Source organism: Ovis aries, chromosome 1 (genome assembly GCF_016772045.2).
Source record: "Ovis aries strain OAR_USU_Benz2616 breed Rambouillet chromosome 1, ARS-UI_Ramb_v3.0, whole genome shotgun sequence".
Taxonomy (NCBI): domain Eukaryota; kingdom Metazoa; phylum Chordata; class Mammalia; order Artiodactyla; family Bovidae; genus Ovis; species Ovis aries.
Window position 1 is genome coordinate 273,604,633 of NC_056054.1, and position 18,479 is coordinate 273,623,111.

Below are 18,479 nucleotides of genomic sequence, written 5' to 3' on the forward strand. Positions count from 1 at the left end.
AGGGCTTGCCTTGGATCCCCATGGCTCACCCTCTCCACACTGCACCCTCAGGGTGGTTTACTGCAGCTTTTGTGACATAAACCCCTCCTGGGTCTCCACCCTTGCAAGAAAATGTCCATGAAGTCCGTGATGTATATATCATTACATGACTTGTGGGGGTAGATTCTTCATGGGGAGCCCTCAGAAGAGCTTGCCAAAGAGAGCAAGTGGATGCAGGCCCTGGAAGAGGAGGGTGGGCGGCGTCTGGGTGCACAGGGACTCAGCCACGGCGGGAAGGGGATGGGGATTCACTTCACCATGCATAATGTGAGTAGCGAAAGAGGTGCTGCAGGAGGGCTGGGAAAATGGACGGCTTCATGGAAGAGGTGACGATATGGCTGACACCACGTGGCAAATGGGGGTCAGCACGCATGCTGGAGTGGAAATGACACGGCAGGGCTCAGGCCTAGGTGACACCGGGTCTGAGTCTGACCTCCTCAAATCTCCCTGAGCCTCGAGGAGCCAGCTCCTGGGAATACGCTGGGACCGGACAGTGCAGCTCAGGACAAACTGGCTAGCTATAGAGTAACTGCAGAGCCGGCTCCAGTGACACCTCGGAAGGAGACGGTGGATGATGCCGTCTCTGGGTATTTCCAGGCCTGAGTCACAATTTAAAGTGTTCCCTTCAAATTTTGAAACTGGAAATCCAAGTGTTTTTAGCTGGGCCTTTTTTTCTCTGCTCCCTAACTGCAGGGGTAACCACACACTGGTCCACCATGGGTTCACTGACCAGCCTCTTTCCCAGAAGGAAAGGGCTTGGAGGAGAGGGATGATCCGAAATAATCCGATGAAAACCAGAGGCATAGGCATCCCCGCCTGTCAGGTCCGAATCCAAGGTGTTCCTTAATCTGCAGCTTATCTTTGGGAGGATATCATAGGATTTTCAATTTCCTTTACCCACATGACTTCATTATTCAGACTGCGAGAGTGTATGTGTGTGCTCAGTCACTCAGTCGTGTCTGACTCTTGCAAACTCCATGGATGGTAGCCTGCGAGGCTCCTCTGTCCACGGAATTTTTTCAGTCAAGAGTACGGGAGTGCGTTGCCATCTCCTACTACAAGGGATCTTTCCCACCACCCAGGGATCAAACCTGCATCTCTTGCGTCTCCTGCACTGGCACGCAGATTCTTCACTGAGCCACCTGGGTTGCCCCCGTTATTCAGATTAGCAGCCAGCAAATGCAACCAGGAAGCACCAGATGACTCACACTGCATCTGTCTACATTTCACTGTCCACAGCAGTCAGCGCGCTCTGTTTTATTAGGGTTTCCCAGTCGTAATCCCCACCTGGAATTTAACTGGTTTCCAACTTTCTTCATACATTGATATGGAACTTCATCACAGTCACTCTTAAACCTACGCTTACTTTAGCCACGTGCCACTTCTTCATGGCAGTGTACTACCTCCCCGTTGCCTAGAGAAATGTCTTGAAAACAGTAAAGGAAATTGGCAGCCACTATGGAAACCAATATGGAGGTTCCGCAGAAAACTTAACATGGAACTACAGTACAATCCAGCAATTCCACTCCTGCGTATTTGTCCAAAGAAAATAAAAACATTAGTTCAACAGACACACGCGCCCCATGGGCACTGTAGCATTATTCACAATAGCCAAGATACGGAAACAACCTCAGTGTCCGTTCATAGATGACAGGATAGAGAGGATGCCGTATTAATATACTACTACTCAGCCATTTAAAGAACGAGGTCTTGCCATTTGCAGCACCAAGGACTGACCTGGAGGGTGGTCTGCTAACTGAAGTCAGTCAAACAGAGAAAGACAAGTACATGATTTCACTTACACAGGGAATCTAAAAACAAACAAAACACAACAGATTCCTAGGTACAGAGAACCAACTGGTGGTTGCCAGAAGAAAGGGGGCTGAAGGACAGATGAAAGAGGGGACAAAGTTTAAAAGGGAAGAACTTCCAGCTGTAAGATAAATAACTCATGAGTGTATAACATACGCATAGGCAACATAATACTGTCACAGCTTTGCAAGGTGAAAGATAGTGATTGGTGTTACCACGGTGACCGTTTCATACCGTATAAAAATACTGAATCACTCTATTATGCATTTGAAACTAATACAATATTACATGGTACTTATAATTAAACTAGAAGTAATAAAAGAACAAACATATTTCTGGAAGCAATATTATTTTTATTTTCCTTTGATGTTCAAAATTCTGTTATTTCTTTGTAATAGATTTGATCCTTTTTTCTGTACGGGAAATACACGCCAGTCACAGAACAAGCTGAGCTACTCCCAAGGCGCACACATGAGATAACCACAGAAAATATCCATTGAGCTGTTTCCAAACATGATGGATTCTGTCAGCTATCATCCGATGAGTAGGTGGCTGTTTAAGGAAGTAAAAACACACAGCCCCTGTTTTCCAGAAAATGACTCATCTGTTTGGGAAATAAGACCACTTATTTGCAAAGTGAAACCACTGTTAAATGGGACACAATCCAGCCAGTGTTCACCTGTTTTCTAAAGTTGCATCTTCCTAAAACACAATGGCATTTATTGTCTTCGATATGCCAGGCGCTGGGCTTCTGGATGATTCTTTGAACCCCTAAACAACCCCATGAAATATGAAAGGTTTGGGAAAGAATACTATCAATAGCAAAAGAGTCAGACATGACTTAGTGGCTAAAACAACAAAATTAGTAGAAGAATTAACCTGATACGTCATTTCTGAGCCCGAATTCTGAGGAAACAACCATAATCTTTCAAAGTTCAGTTTTCATGAGGCACCGGAGTATTCAACATGCTAAGGTCACCTAAGAATGTTCCCTATTAAACTAGGGGATACAAAAAAGTTTTACCAAGTAAACTTTGACTATCGACCAACAGATTCATTTTAGAGGGGCTTGTTGAGTACCTCATCCTTCTAAGGAAAGATCCCAACGAGGAAACCAATTTCAAGATCCCATTTATACAACAAGCTGTCAGTGAACAGTGCTCCTGGACTAATCTGGTCTTTATATGTTCAGACTGACCTCCGCTGATCAGCCTATTAACCTGCCAACTTTTTTCTCTCTTGAGATAGAATGACTAGAAAATGCACCCCTAAATGACATCGAGTATCCCGATTTATATAGTTCGGCTCACAAATACTCTTCAAGCCCTGCACCTCTTAGGGAAAGCTTGTATTGCACGTGGCCTCCAGAGGCCAGCATCCACGGGGAGCACGGGGCACCTGGTGAGATGACAGGGCCACCCACTCCCCACTGCTCCCCTGCAGCCCAGGCTCTGCAGTATGCATTGCAGAACTCCATAAGAGGACCTGCCGGGGAAGGTGGGGGCCTGATCTCGGGTGCTTGTCAGGTGAAACCACATCTCCCTGCAAGCGTCTCCTCGGCTCATACCTCAAAGCTGGAGGCCACCGCTTCGCGGAGGTCACTTAGGCCGCTAACAAGTCAATGGATGGATACAAGTCTGATGTGTATGATGCAGTCAACCTAGCTGAACTTAGATATAAAGTCCTACATCCCAATTCATATATAAGACTACAGACAATAAACAAGCACAACTCTGAAAATAAATGATACTTTCCATTTCTAGTATTTTCTTAAAACAATATCTGTCTCTGAGAATACAATTATATAATTATTTTCATTTTAAAATCTTAAACAAGTAGGAAAAAAAATAAAAAATAAAAATTACTTAAATACCATCACCAAGATATATCAAAATTTTGGTTTACTTCACGCCCACCTTTTTTCTCTATGTAGATTATCTGTGAATGAGTAAAGATGTGTATCCTGACCTGAACCATCCATTTTTGTAGCTGTGATTGTGTTCAGTTGCATCTGACTCTTTGGGACCCCATGGGCCCCACCAGGCTCCTCTGTCCATGGGATTTTCCAAGCAAGAATACTGGAGTGGGTTGCCATTTATTTCTCCATTAATAAACATTCTCTTCAATACAATTTTTATTTTATGATGTTGAAAAACCATAACTTATATAACCGATGTCTTATCATTAAACACTGGGGTTGTTCCTAAATAAAACCATGCTGAATGGGCTTACAAATAAATATTTGACCAAATATTTTATTATTTCTTTAAAACACATTCTTGAAATATGCCCACTGGGTCAAAAGTTATGGGGTATGAACATTTTATGATTGTGAATACGAACACTGCTAGAATCCCTCAGTGAGATTTGTACCAATTTCGGCACAGCACTCTGCTCTTCATTTCACCCTCACCAAATGCTGAAAACTATAATTTAAAAAGTGCTTTGCCAAGGAGCTGGGGTATAAAAAGAGGTTTTTAAGTTTAACTTACATGCTCATTTGTATTCATTCTCATACTGTGATCATTTGCTTTTTTTCTATTAATTATACATTCATGCCCTTTGCCCATTTTTTGACTAGTACATTAACAGTTTTCTTATCAGCAAGAGTTCTTTATATATTAAGGCTGCTGATTGTTGCTCTCAATGTGGTACACATAAACTGAGGCTGATAATCCAAATATCCCCTGAAATTATTAGTTTGGGTGTGACATGACTTCTCCTCTGGCTTGGTAAGTTCTTTCCAGAAAAAGAAAACACACACACACAACTTCTAGTGTAGAACAAGCCCCAGCAAACACTGGGCAGACTAATGTACGAAGTGCTCAGTGGATAAACCACGAGGCAGAAATAGTCCAGTTACTCCAACTCACTGAACATGCCTCTCAGTATACAGTTCTTGAAGATTTTTTTTGCCTGAAGGGGTTTCTAAAAGATATGTGACGTTAAGAAGGGATTTATTTAAAAGAATACTGATGTGTAATTCAACAGTTAGGTAGTCCCAAAACAATGTAACTAACCCCTTCTTCCATCTGTAACTGGTTATTTCTGTGGTAGGATTCTGGTAACTTTTTATAATCACTTCCTACACTAAAAAATGTCACTTGGAAGCGTTTTATTTAATTTTTGCATTACAATTTTAACATTATAGTGATTTTGTTGTGAAAAATACAATTCAATCTTATAGGAAAGCGAAAACTCTTCAAGTCACTCATTGGCATCTTTATTTACAGATTAGACTGGGTCAGCCAGTGAAAATCCTAGAAAAAGAAAAGAAACAAATATTCAGTCGAAAGAAACAACTACGTCAAACTATATCCTATTTCGCTTGCTCTAAAATCCGAAAGTCCCATTTTAACGACACTAGCCACAGTGGGGGTAAATGAAGCTTGTCTCTGGTCTACAGCTTTTCCTAAAAGGGAGCTAAAAATCTGTTCGTGAATCTTCTGTCTCTTCCTACAAAACAACCTAGTATCACTTTCTGAATTTTGCCCCATTAATAGTAATCAGGGCACACACACACAAAACTATAGAGTACGAAAGAAGCAGAAATACTACAGAACAGAAATATGTAGAAAACAAACTTATGGTTTGTCGTTGTTCAGTCGCTCAGTAGTGTCCAACTTTGTGACCCCTTGGACTGCAGCACACCAGGCTTCCCTGTCCATCACCATCTCCTGGAGCTTGCTTACACTCACAGCCATTGAGTCGGTGACGCTATCCAACCATCTCATCCTGTCGTCCCCTTCTCCTCCTGCCTTCAATCTTTCCCAGTGTCAGGGTCTTTTCCAGTGAATCAGCTCTTTGCATCAGGTGGCCAAAGTATTGGAGCTTGAGCTTCAGCATCAGTCCTTCCAATGAACACTCAAGACTGATTTCCTTTATGATGGACTGGTTGGATCTCCTTGCAGTCTAAGGGACTCTCAAGAGTCTTCTCCAACACCACAGTTTGAAAGCATCAATTCTTTGGTGCTCAGCTTTCTTTAAGGTTCAACTCTCACATCTGCACATGATTACTGGAAAAACCATAGCTTTGACTAGATGGACCTTTGTCAACAAAGTAATGTCTCTGATTTTTAATATGCTTTGTCATAGCTATTGTTCCAAGGAGCAAGCGTCTTTTAATTTAATAGCTGCAGTCACCATCCACAGTGATTTTGGAGACTAAGAAAATAGTCTGTCACTGTTTCCATTGTTTCCCATCTATTTGCCATAAAGTGATGGGACTGGATGCCATGATCTTAGTTTTTTGAATGCTGAGTTTTAAACCAGCTTTTTCACTCTCCTCTTTCAACTTAATCAAGAGGTTCTTTAGCTCCTGTTCCCTTTCTGTCATGAAGGTGGTGTTATCTGCATATCTGAGGTTATTGATATTTCTCCCAGCAATCTTGACTCCAGCTTGTGCGTCATCCAGCCCAGCATTTCGCATGATGTACTCTGCATATAAGTTAAATAAACAGGGTGACAAGCCTTGACACACTCCCTTCCCAATTTTGAACCAGTTTTTTATTCCATGTCTGGTTCTAACTGTTGCTTCTTGACTTGCATACATGTTTCTCAGGAGGTAGGTTAGGTGGTCTGGTATTCTCATCTCTTTAAGAATTTTCCACAGTTTGTTGTGATCCATAGTCAAAGGCTTTAGCATAGTCAATGAAGCAGGGGTAGATTTTTTTTTGGAATTCCCTTGCTTTTTCTATCACCCAATGGATGTTGGCAATTTGATTATCTGCGTTTTCCAAATCCAGCTAGTACACGTGGAAGTTTTCAGTTCACATACTGTTGAAGCATAGCTGGAAGGATTTTGAGCATTAACTTGCTAGCTTGTGAAATGAGTGCAACTGTGCTATAGTTTGAACATTCTTTGGCATTACCATTCTTTGGGTTTAGAATGAAAACTGACCGTTTCCAGTCCTGTGGCCACTGCTGAGTTTTCCAAATTTGCTAGCATACTGAGTGCAGCACTTTAACAGCATCATCTTTTAAGATCTGAAATAGCTCAGATAGAATTCCATCACCTCCACTAGCTCTGTTCGTGGTAATGGCTTCCTAAGGCCCACCTGACTTCACACTCCAGGATGTCTGGCTCTAGAAGAGTGATCACACTACCATGGTTATCCAGGTCATTAAGGCCTTTTTTTGTATAGTTCTTCTGTGTATTCTTGCCAATTTACGGTTACCAAGGGGAAAAAGGAGGGGAGGGGGAGGGGAGAAACTGGGAGATAGGGACTGACATATAAATACTACTATATATAAAACAGGTAACTAATGAGAACCTATTGTATTGCATAGGGGACTCTAGTCATATTATGTAGTGACCTACATGGGAAAAGAATCTAAAAAAGAATGGATATATGTATAATTGATTAGTTTTGCTGAACAGCAGAAACCAACACAACACTGAAAACCAACTATGAAGTGAAGTGAAGTGAAGTCGCTTAGTCATGTCCGACTCTGCGACCCCATGGACCACAGCCTATCAGGCTCCTCCGTCCATGGGATTCTCCAGGCAACAGTGCTGGAGTGGACTGCCATTTCCTTCTCCAGGGGATCTTCCCGACCCAGGAATTGAACCCAGGTCTCCCGTATTGCAGGCAGACGCTTTACTGTCTGAGCCACCAGGGGAACCAACTATACGCCAATAAAAATTAAGTTTTTCAAAGAAGGAGAGGAGATGAAGGAGGAAAGAGGGCCAAGCTCCATGTCTAAGCAATCTGAGCAGAACTTCGGTAGAAAGAGCAGTGCACGGAAGCCTTTCCCAGGACAGAAACTATCCTACCCACAGAGCCTGGACACCGGCAACAGCAGAGGTTAGGTCCTCCCCGCACAGCAAGCAGCCCGCTACACCGCTAACCAGTGATGAGTGGTGGCCGCCAGTCTGTTCTCTGTATCTGAGTCTGCTTCTCTTCTGTTACGTTCATTCGTCTTATTTTAGATTCCACATTAACAAGTGACAATACAGTGTTTCCCTTTCTCTGTCTGACTTATGTCACGAGAATGACATCCTCTAGGTCCATCCACCTTGTTGCAGATCATGGGATCTCCTTTTTTATGGCTGAATAGTATCCTATTGCTCATGTATATCACATCTTTAAAAAGATTTATTTACTTATTAATTTCTGACAGTGCTGGGTCTTCACTGCTGCATGGGCCTTTCTCTAGATGCAGCAAATGAGGGCTCCTTTCTGGTTGCAGAGGGCGGGCTTCTCGTTACGGTGGCTCCTCTCACTGTGGAGCACAGGCTCTGCAGTGCACGGGCCTCACTAGTCACAGCCTGCAGGCTCAGCAGTTGCAGCTCCCAGGCTCTAGAGCACAGAGTCAGTGGTTGTGGCTCATGGGCTGTTGTTCCGTGGCATGTCCAATCTTCCCAGATCAGGGACTGAACCCGTGTCTCCTGCATTGGCAGGCAGGTTCTTTACCACTGAATCACTGGCGAAGCCCATACCACAATCTGCTTCAGCCATTCACTGGTTGAGGAACACTAGGTTACTTCCATATCTTAGCTTTGTAAATAATGTTGCTCTGAACACTGGGGTGCATGTTATCTTTTCAGACTTAACCATATAGAAAAAAACTAGTGGTCACCCGTGGGGAGAAGGACAGGCGGAGGGACGAGATGGGGTATGAGATTCAGAGACACAAATTGCTCTGTATAAAGTAATTAAGCTACAAGGATATACTGCACAGCATAGGGAATATAGCCAATATTTTATAATAACTGTAAATGGAGTGCAGTCTATAAAATCACTATGTTGTATACCTAAAACTAACATGGTACTGCAAATCAACTGTACTTTACTTTTAAAAAACGACAAATGGCAATGGACACATAATTAATCAATGAAAAGTAAACAGCTTAGAAACTGTAATATAGGTGGAATTCTACTGGAATGAAGATAAATATGTTGAAGTAGTAGATGGAAAAAAATACAAGGATAATCCTCATGGAATTATAAAAGAGGAAGTAGGAGGCTATATTTCTCCAGCAATACCCTCCAAGTTCACAGAGAACCCAGAAGAGACCACTAAAGCAGACCATTTAGAAAGGTGAACACAGTAGCTGAGAAAGGACGCTCAGTCAGGGCCCTCCTGTGACTAACACCAGCCCGCTTTGTCTGTGTGCTCTGACCACGCTGACCAGGGCTTTAGCCCTTAGTGCTCTGATGCTCTGATGCCAGGAGGAGGCGCTCTTGGCTGCAACACTAACACCCCAGCTACTGGAAAGTAGGTGCTCAGCTAGACAAAAGGACACGGGATTTTAAAACCTATCTATTGGGTGTCTCGGTTCAGTTCAGTTCAGTGGCTCAGTTGTGTCCGACTCTTTGCAACCCCATGAATTGCAGCACACCAGGCCTCCCTGTCCATCACCAACTCCCAGAGTTCACTCAGACTCACGTCCATTGAGTTGGTGATGCCATCCAGCCATCTTCATCCTCTGTCATCCCCTTCTCTTCCTGCCCCCAATCCCTCCCAGCATCAGAGTCTTTTCCAATGAGTCAACTCTTCGCATGAGGTGGCCAAAGTACTGGAGTTTCAGCTTCAGCATCATTCCTTCCAAAGGACACCCAGGACTGATCTCCTTTAGAATGGACTGGTTGGATCTCCTTGCAGTCCAAGGGACCCTCAAGAGTCTTCTCCAACACCACAGTTCAAAAGCATCAATTCTTCGGCACTCAGCTTTCTTCACAGTCCAACTCTCACATCCATATATGACCACTGGAAAAACCATAGCCTTGACTAGACAGACCTTTGTTGGCAAAGTAATGTCTCTAGCTAGTAGGAATTATTTGAACAAAGAGTTTCTTTCTAAGGCAATCAATAAACCCACAAAGGTACCGAGCAGATTCTTAGAGTTGAAAACCCCACCTTAAAAGTCTGGCTGCTTGCTCCGTGTAAACTGTGCTAACCCCACCTACCTCATCATCTTTCTGGCCTGGTCTTTCTGTGCTCACCATCCCCATTACCATGCTTCTTCTTAAGTATCTCTTCTCTCTGCTATGAGAACAGCCAATGAGAGGCTATGCCAAAGCCTTTCTCTCCCTGTTTTTAAATTTTAATTGCAGCATAGCTGACGCGCGTGCATGCTAAGTTGCTTCAGTCATGCTCCACTCTCTGTGACCCTATGGACTGTGGCCCACCGGGCTCCTCTGTCCATGGGATTCTCTGGATAGAAATACTGGAGTGGGATGCCATACGTTCCTCCAGGGGATCTTCCTGACGCAGGGACTGAACCTGCACCTCCCGTGGCCCCTGAACTGCAGTCAGATTCTTTACTGCTGAGCCACTGGGAAGGCCCTATAATTGACTTATAACATTACATTCATTTCAGGGGCCTCCCAGGTGGCATCAGCGATAAACAACCTGCCTGCCAATGCAGGAGACATAAGAGACGTGGGTTCGATCCCTGGGTCAGGAAGATCCCCTGGAAGAGAAAATGGCAAACCACTCCAGTATTTGTGTCTGGAGAATTCCATAGACAGAGGAGCCTGGAAGGCTACGTCCATGGGATTGCAGAGTGTGACACAACTGAGCAACACACACACACACACATTATACTCATTTCAGGTATACAACATAATGACCAGATATTTGTACACATCAAAAAATGATCACAACAAATCTAGCTAACACCCATCACTATATATAGTCACAAAAATGTTACTGTAATGAGAACTTTTAATAGCTGTTCGGTTAGCAACTTTCAAATATGCAACACAGTATTATTAACTACAGTTATCATGCTGTTCATTACATCTCTGAAGACTTATAACTGGAAATTTGTACCTTTTGACCCCCCATAGGCCATTTTGCCCACTCCCCACCCACCAACTCTGGTGACCAACACCAGTTTTCTGCACCTATGAGCTGGGGTTTTTGTTTGTTTGGGGCTCCATATGTGAAGTCATATGACACATCTCTCTCTGACTTGAGTCACTCAGCACAACGCATTCAAGGCCGACCCACGTTGTTGCAGTGCTAAGACTCCATCCTTTTCATGGCTAAATAATAGGCCATAAAAATACACACATAATTCTGTGTGTATTTACAAACCATTTTAGGAATCACTGAGCTAACATGGACTGGAATGGGTGAACTTAACTCAGATAACCAATATATCTACTACTGCGGGCAAGAATTCCTTAGAAGAAATGGAGTAGTCCTCATAGGCAACAAAAGAGTCTGAAATGCAGTACTTGCGTGCAATCTCAAAAATGACAGAATGATCTCTGTTCGTTTTCAAGGCAAACCTGCAATATCATAATAATCCAAGTCTATGCCCCAACCACTAATGCTAAAGAAGCTGAAGTCTGAACCGAGATATGAAGACCTAGAAGACCTTCTAGAACTAACACCCCCAAAAGATGTCCTTTTCATTATAGGGTACTGGAAGGCAAAAGTAGGAAGTCAAGAGATACCTGGTGTAACAGGCAAGTTTGGCCTCAAGAATAAAATGAAGCAGGGTTGCCAAGAGAATGCACTGGTCATAGCAAACACCCTCTTCCAACAACACAAGAGAAGACTCTACACATGGACATCACCAGATGGTCAATACCGAAATTAGATTGATTACATTCTTTGCAGCCAAAGATGGAGAAGCTCTATACAGTCAGCAAAAACAAGACCAGGAGCTGTGACTCAGATCATGAATTCCTTATTGCAAAATTCAGACTTAAATTGAAGTAGGGAAAACCACTAGGCCATTCAGGTATGACCTAAATCAAACCCATTATGATTATACAGTGGAAGTGACAAATAGATTCAAGGAATTAGATCTGATAGAGTGCCTGAAGAACTATGGATGGAGGTTCATAACACTGTACAAGAGGTGGTGATCAAAATCATCCCCAAGAAAAAGAAATGCAAGAAGGCAAAACAGTTGTCTGAGGAGGCCTTACAAATAGCTGAGAAAAGAAGGAAAGTGAAAGGCAAAGGAGAAAAGGAAAGATAAAATCATCTGAATGCAGAGTTCCAAAAGAATAGCAAGGAGAGATAAGAAAAACTTCCTAAGCGATCAGTGCAAAGAAATAGAGGAAAACAACAGAATGAGAAAGACTAGAGATCTCTTCAAGAAAATTAGAGATACCGATGAAACATTTCATGCAAAGACAGGCACAATAAAAGACAGAAACGGTATGGACGTAACAGAAGCAGAAGATATTAAGAAGAGGTGGCAAGACTACACAGAACTATACAAAAAAGATTTTCATGATCCAGATAACCACAAAGGTGTGATCACTCACCTAGAGCCAGACATCTTAGAGTGTGAAGTCAAGTAGGCCTTAGGAAACATCACTACAAACAAAGCTAGTGGAGGTGATGGAATTCCAGTTGAGCTATTTCAAATCCTAAAAGATGATGCTGTGAAAGTGCTGCACTCAAAAGTCCAGCAAATTTGGAAAACTCAGCAGCGGCCACAGGAATAGAAAAGGTCAGTTTTCATTCTAGTACCAAAGAAGGGAAATGCCAAGAAATGTTCAAACTATCACACAGTTGCATTCATTTCATATGCTAGCAAAATCATGCTCAAAATTCTCCAAACCAGGCTTCAACAGTATGTGAATCGAGAACTTCCAGATGTTCAAGCTGGATTTAGAAAAGGCAGAGGAACCAGATCGAATTGCCAACATCTGCTGGATCATAGAAAAAGCAAGCGAATTTCAGAAAATCATCTACTTCTGTCTTATTGACTATGCTAAAGGCTTTGACTGTGTGGATCACAACAAACTGTTAAACATCCTTAAGGAGATGAGATACCAGACCAGCTTACCTACCTCCTGAGAAATCTGTATTCAGGTCAATGAATAACAGTTAGAATTGGACATGGAACAATGGAATACTGGTTCCAAATTGGGAAAGGAGTATATCAAGGCTGTATTCTGTCACCCTGCTTATTCAACTTACATGCAGAGAACATCATGAGAAACACCAGGCTGGATGAAGCGCAAGCTGGAATCAAGATTGCCAGGAGAAGTATCAATAACCTCAGATATGTAGATGACACCACCCTTATGGTAGAAAGCGAAGAGGAATTAAAGAGCCCCTTGATGAAGGTGAAGGGGAGGGAGAAAAAGCTGGCTTAGAACTCAACATTCAGAAAACTAAGATCATGGCATCCAGTCCCATCAGTTCAATTCAGTCTCTCAGTCGTGTCTGACTCTTTGCAACCCCATGAACTGCAGCATGCCAGGCTTCCCTGTCCATCACAAACTCCCAGAGTCCACCCAAACCCATGTCCATTGAGTCGGTGATGTCATCCAACCATCTCATCCTCTGTCGCCCCCTTCTCCTCCTGCCCTCAATCCTTCCCAGCAGTTCATGGCAAATAGATGGGGAAACAATAGAAACAGTGACAGACCTTATTTTTTTGGGCTCCAAAATCACTGCAGATGGTGACTACAGCCATGAAATTGAATGAGGCTTGCTCCTTGAAAGAAATGCTATGATAAACCTAGCCAGCATATTAAAAAGCAGAGACATTACTTTGCCAACAAAGGCTCATCTACATCAAAGCTACAGTTTTTCCACTAGTCGTGTATGGATGTGAGAATTGGACCATAAACAAAGCTGAGCACCAGAGAATTGATGCTTTTGAACTGTGGTGCTACAGAAGACTCTTGAAAGTCCCTTGGACTGCAAGATCAAACCAGTCAATCCTAAAGGAAATCAATCCTGAATATTCATTGGAAGGACTGATGCTGAAGCTCCAATATTTTGGCCACCTGATGCAAGGAGCTGACTTATTAGAAAAGATCATGAAGCTGGAAAACACTGAAGGCAGGAGAAGAGGGTGACAGAAGATGAAATGATTGGATGGCATCACTGACTTAATGCACATGAATGTGCTCAAGCTCCAGGAGACGGTGAAGGACAGGGAAGTCCATGGGGTTGCAAGAGGTGAACAGGACTGAGCGACTAAACTACAACAGCATCTATGAAGATGATCATATTATTTTTATCCTTCATTTTGTTAATGTAGTGTACCACAATGACTGATTTGTAGATACCAACTGTTTTTAAATACCTGGAATAAATCCTAGTTCATCATACAATATAACTTTTTAATGTATTATTGAATTTGGTTTGCTAAGATTTTATTAAAGTTTTTATATCTATGTTCATCAAGGAAAATTTTCTTTTCTTGTGGTATCCTTGTCTGGTCTTGGTTATTGAGGTAAATTTGGCCTTATAAAAATGACTTCACAAGTGTTCCTTTCTCCTTTATTTTCTGAAAGAATTTGAGAAGAACTGATATTAATTCTGCTTTGAATGTTTGGTAGAATTCACCAATGAAGCCACCTTGTCCTGGACTTTTGTTTCAGAGGTTTTGATTACTAATTCAATCTTCTAACTACTAATCAGTTTGTTCAAATTTTTTATTTCTTCATGATTCAGTCTTGGTACTTTACATGTTTCCAGGAATTTATCCATATATTTTAGGTTGTCAAATTTATTGGTATATATTTGTTCATAGCAGTCTCTATGAATTTTTATATTTCCACAGTATCAGTCGTAATGGCTCATCTTTCATTTCTGATTTTGAGTCCTCTCCCTTTATTCTTGCTGATTCTAGCTAAAGTTGTGTCAATTTTAACTCTTCAAAGAGCCAGCGTTAAGTTACATCAATCTTTTCTACTGTGTTTTTAGACTCTATTTCATTTATATGTTCTCTGATCTTTGTTATTTCCTTCCTTCTAACAACTTTGGGCTTTTTTCCTCCCCTAGTTTCTTCAAGTGTAAAGCCAGGTTGTTTGAAAATTTTCTTGTTTTTTGAGGTAGGCTTTTATTGCTATGAACTTCTGAGACCTGCTTTTGCTACATCCCATAAATTTTGATACATTTTATTTCCATTTTCATTTGTCTCACACATTATAAAAAAATTTTTTTTAAATTTCTTCTTCGACCTCTTTGCTGCTCAGTAACATGTTGTTTCAGCTCCACGTTTTCTACTTTTCTTTTGTAATCGATTTCAAGTTTCACATTATGGTGGCTGAAAAAGATGCTTTGTATGATTTTATTCTTAAATTTATGAAGACTTGTTTTGTGTCCTAACATATGACCTATCCTGGAGAATGTTTCATGTGCACTTGAAAAGAAATGTGTATACTGCTGTTTTTGAAAGGAATGTTCTGAATACATATATTATTGACTGGGGAGTTTTTGCAGAAACTAACACCTGTGGCTTGGAAAATCCCATGGACGGAGGAGCCTGGAAGGCTGCAGTCCATGGGGTCGCACACGGCTGAGCGACTTCACTTTCACTTTTCACTTTCCTGCATTGGAGAAGGAAATGGCAACCCACTCAGTGTTCTTGCCTGGAGAATCCCAGGGACGGGGGAGCCTGGTGGGCTGCCGTCTATGTGGTCGCACAGAGTCAGACACGACTGAAGCGACTCAGCAGCAGCAGCAGCAATGCCTGTGGCCAATGATTTGTCATGTAAGTGTATATTGAAATGTTTTCAGTCAGTAAGTTGAGTCCATCTGTTCAAATGCGTCATCTAAGGTTGGATGTTTCCTAACTGATTTTGTGTCTGGATAAGCTATCACTGATGTAAGTGGATGTTAAAGTTCCTGAATATTATTATATTGATGTCTCTTTCTCTTTAGGTCTGTAAATATTTGCTTTCTATCCATGTGTATGTGTGTATTTTCCTATCTTGCATGCATATTTATAAATGTTACATCTTTTTGTTGGATTGACTCCTTTATCATTAAATAAAGCACCTCTTTTTCTCTTATTACAGTCTTCTGTTTTGAAGTCTATTTTATCTGATATAAGTACACCTACTCTAGCTTTCATTTGGTTTCTATTTGCATGAATTATTTTTTTCCATCTCTTTATTTTCAGTCTGTGTGTGTTCTTATAACTGAATTGAGTCTCTTATAGGCATAAGATATAGATGTATCTTTTATCCATTCAGCCACTCTATTTATTTTGATTCAAGAACTTAATACATTAATATTTAAAGTAATTACTGATAAGTATGTACTTATTGCCATTTTGTTCTTTTCTGGCTGTTTTGTAGTTCCCCTTTATTCCTTTTACCAAAGTCCTTGTTATCTGTTTTATAAAAACAGAATTTTAGTACAATTCTATATATTTCATAGATTCCAAGTAAGTGAATTTACATCTCATTTACTATCAGGTGTCCGTTTTGCCCATTTGTCCACTGCCTTGTTCAAAACAGAAAAAAATCTAACAGCAGATGTATAAAGAACCAAGACAAAAACTCCTTGAAAAAATACACAAAACATTGAAAACAACAGCTGACATGCAAGGTGTAAGCTTGAAGGCCAGGTATATAAGAGAAAGCAAGAGTAGCTGGACCAGGATCAAAGTACAAAGTTAAGTATGAAAAGCAACTTAATCTGGAATGGAAGAGGAAGAGACTATAAAACTTATCATTTACTGTACTGCTATAGTTTATACTGCAGTTTTGCTTTAGGGGCCAAAGTACCTTTGAATATAATTGCCCAAATTACCCTAGTATATAATCTCATATCCTATTGAGGCTACATCCACTCTCTGCCTTCCGGCCACTCTGGCCTTCTCGGTTCCCTGGGCTTGCCATGCTCTGTCCTGCTGAACAGCCTGTGCACGGCGTCCTCCTGCTTCTTTGCTGAGCACGCCCTACTTCCCGACTTACCCTTCAGCTCTCAGTTTAAGCATCACTTCTGAGAAGACTTCCTGGTGACTCCAGTATAAACTGAATTCCTTTGTGGGTTTTTTTGTTTGTTTCCAAATTTATTTTATTGACGTACACTTAGTTGATTTACAATGTTGTGTTAATTTCTGCTAAATAGCAAAGTGATTCTATTATACATGTATATAGATATCCTTTTTCACGTTCTTTTCCATTATGGCTTATAATAGACTTTTGAACATAGTTCCCTGTGTTATACAGTAGGACTCTGTTGCCTACCCGTTTTATAGATCATAGTTTGCACCTGCTGATCCTAAACTCCCAATCCATCCCTTCCCTTTCGCCCTTCCCCGCGGCAGCCCCAAATCTGCTTTCTGTATCAGTCTGCTTCTGTCTCACAGGTAAGTTCATTTGTGTCAAATTTTAGATTCCACCTACAAATGATACCAGACAGTATTTGTCTTTCTGACTTACTTCACTCAATACGATAATCTCCAGGTCCACCCATGTTGCTGCAAATGGCATAATTTTGTTCCTTTTACAGCTGAGTAATATTTCATTGTATACAGGTACTACATTTTTATCTATTCATCTCCTGATGGACATTTAGGTTGCTTCCATGTCTTCATTATTCCAAATAATGCTGCAGTGAACACTGGGGTGCATGTATCTTTTCAAATTATGGTTTTCATCAGATATACGTCCAGGAGCAGGATTGCTGGATCATACGGCAACTCTATTTTTACTTTTTTGAGGAACTTCCATAGTTTTCCACAGTGGCTGCACCACTTTACACTCCCATCAACAGTGTAGGAAGGTTCCCTTTTCTCCACAACTTCTTGGATTCCTTTATGCTTATTCAGAACTGAGTTTCTTTCCTTCAGAGGAATTGCCTCACCTTACCGTGATACATTCTAGTTGAGAGGTGACGGACTGTACTTTCTGACTGGACAATAAACTCCACGAGGTGAGAACTGAGCCTAGTTTTGCTCACTAAGCTATTCTTAGCACCTGACATAGCACATCTAATACCTATCTTAACAAAATACTCATTGAACAAGCAGATGACAGTGACCAACTCAGAAATGGTTTACACAGAACTCTGTCCTATTTGGTAGATACTTTTGCGGGTGGGCTGAGAGATGCATTTCTGCTTTCTGCTTAGCAATTGCCTTTACCTGGGCTTTCCGTGTGGCTTGTGGCTCAATCATGATGTTGATAAGGGAAGGATTAGTTGTGTCTGCCAGGCTCTGCCTCAGGGATTTCTGGAGTTCTTCTGGTGTTTGTACAAAATACCCTTTGCCTCCAAATGCAGTCATGACGTGCTCATAATGTGAGTGGGGCAGAAGAGACATTGGAGGGGCCCTAAAAAAAGAAGGTCATTCATAGTCAACAGAAAAGATTGTCTGAAATAACTTGTGGGAAAATTTCAGCTAAATTGAAAGGCATATGTAAACTGAGATGCCTCTACATTAAACTTTCCATACATTTTTTATTGTCTGTGTGACAATGTCTAATGAACTTTCCATGATGATGGAAATTTTTATATCTGTTCTGCCCAATACAGTGGCTACTAGTGACCTGCTGCTCTGAGCACTTTAAACGTAACTGGTTAAAAAGAGGAACTGAATGTTTAATTTAAACTTAAACAGCCAAATGTGGCTAGTAGCTACCTTGCTGGACAGGGTAAGCTATACCATCAACTATTATGAATCCCTCTCCTCATAAAAAAGCAGAAAAAAGGAGTGATTACTACAAAACAGCAAACCACAACAAAACAACAAAGTCAGCAAGGCTTAAGAAACATACCCATGCCCTGCTGCCCGATTCCATCTCTCACCTCCCACGGCCAGCCACAGCACTGTCTCAGGGTGACTCTGGCATCAGATGACCAAAATTTAGCGTGGTAAAAGGAAGGAAGACCTCCGTATCATAAATAATATGTAAACATCTATATTCCTATATTGTGCAGTAGGAATAGTAGGACTA

The 18,479-nt window shown here is 41.5% G+C and overlaps 1 protein-coding gene across 6 annotated transcripts in view; it reads right to left on the minus strand.

Moving 5' to 3' along the window:
- Positions 1 to 2,183: 2,183 nt before the first annotated feature.
- The window catches only part of HACL1 (2-hydroxyacyl-CoA lyase 1), a 47,178-nt gene continuing 30,882 nt past the window's right edge, over positions 2,184 to 18,479 (minus strand). For 3 of the 6 annotated variants that reach the window (XR_009595852.1, XR_009595851.1, XR_009595850.1), the window contains 2 exons: positions 9,765 to 17,855; positions 2,184 to 5,111 (listed from right to left, as the gene is read on the minus strand). Coding sequence is in view for 3 of the 6 variants with exons in the window: in XM_015092713.4 (XP_014948199.2) it covers positions 5,079 to 5,111; positions 17,669 to 17,855 (220 nt within the window). In the remaining 3 variants the exon portion in view is untranslated. The remainder of the gene's footprint in view (positions 5,112 to 9,764; positions 17,856 to 18,479) is intronic. The other 3 variants (XM_015092713.4, XM_060396624.1, XM_004003415.5) reach the window with 1 other exon arrangement.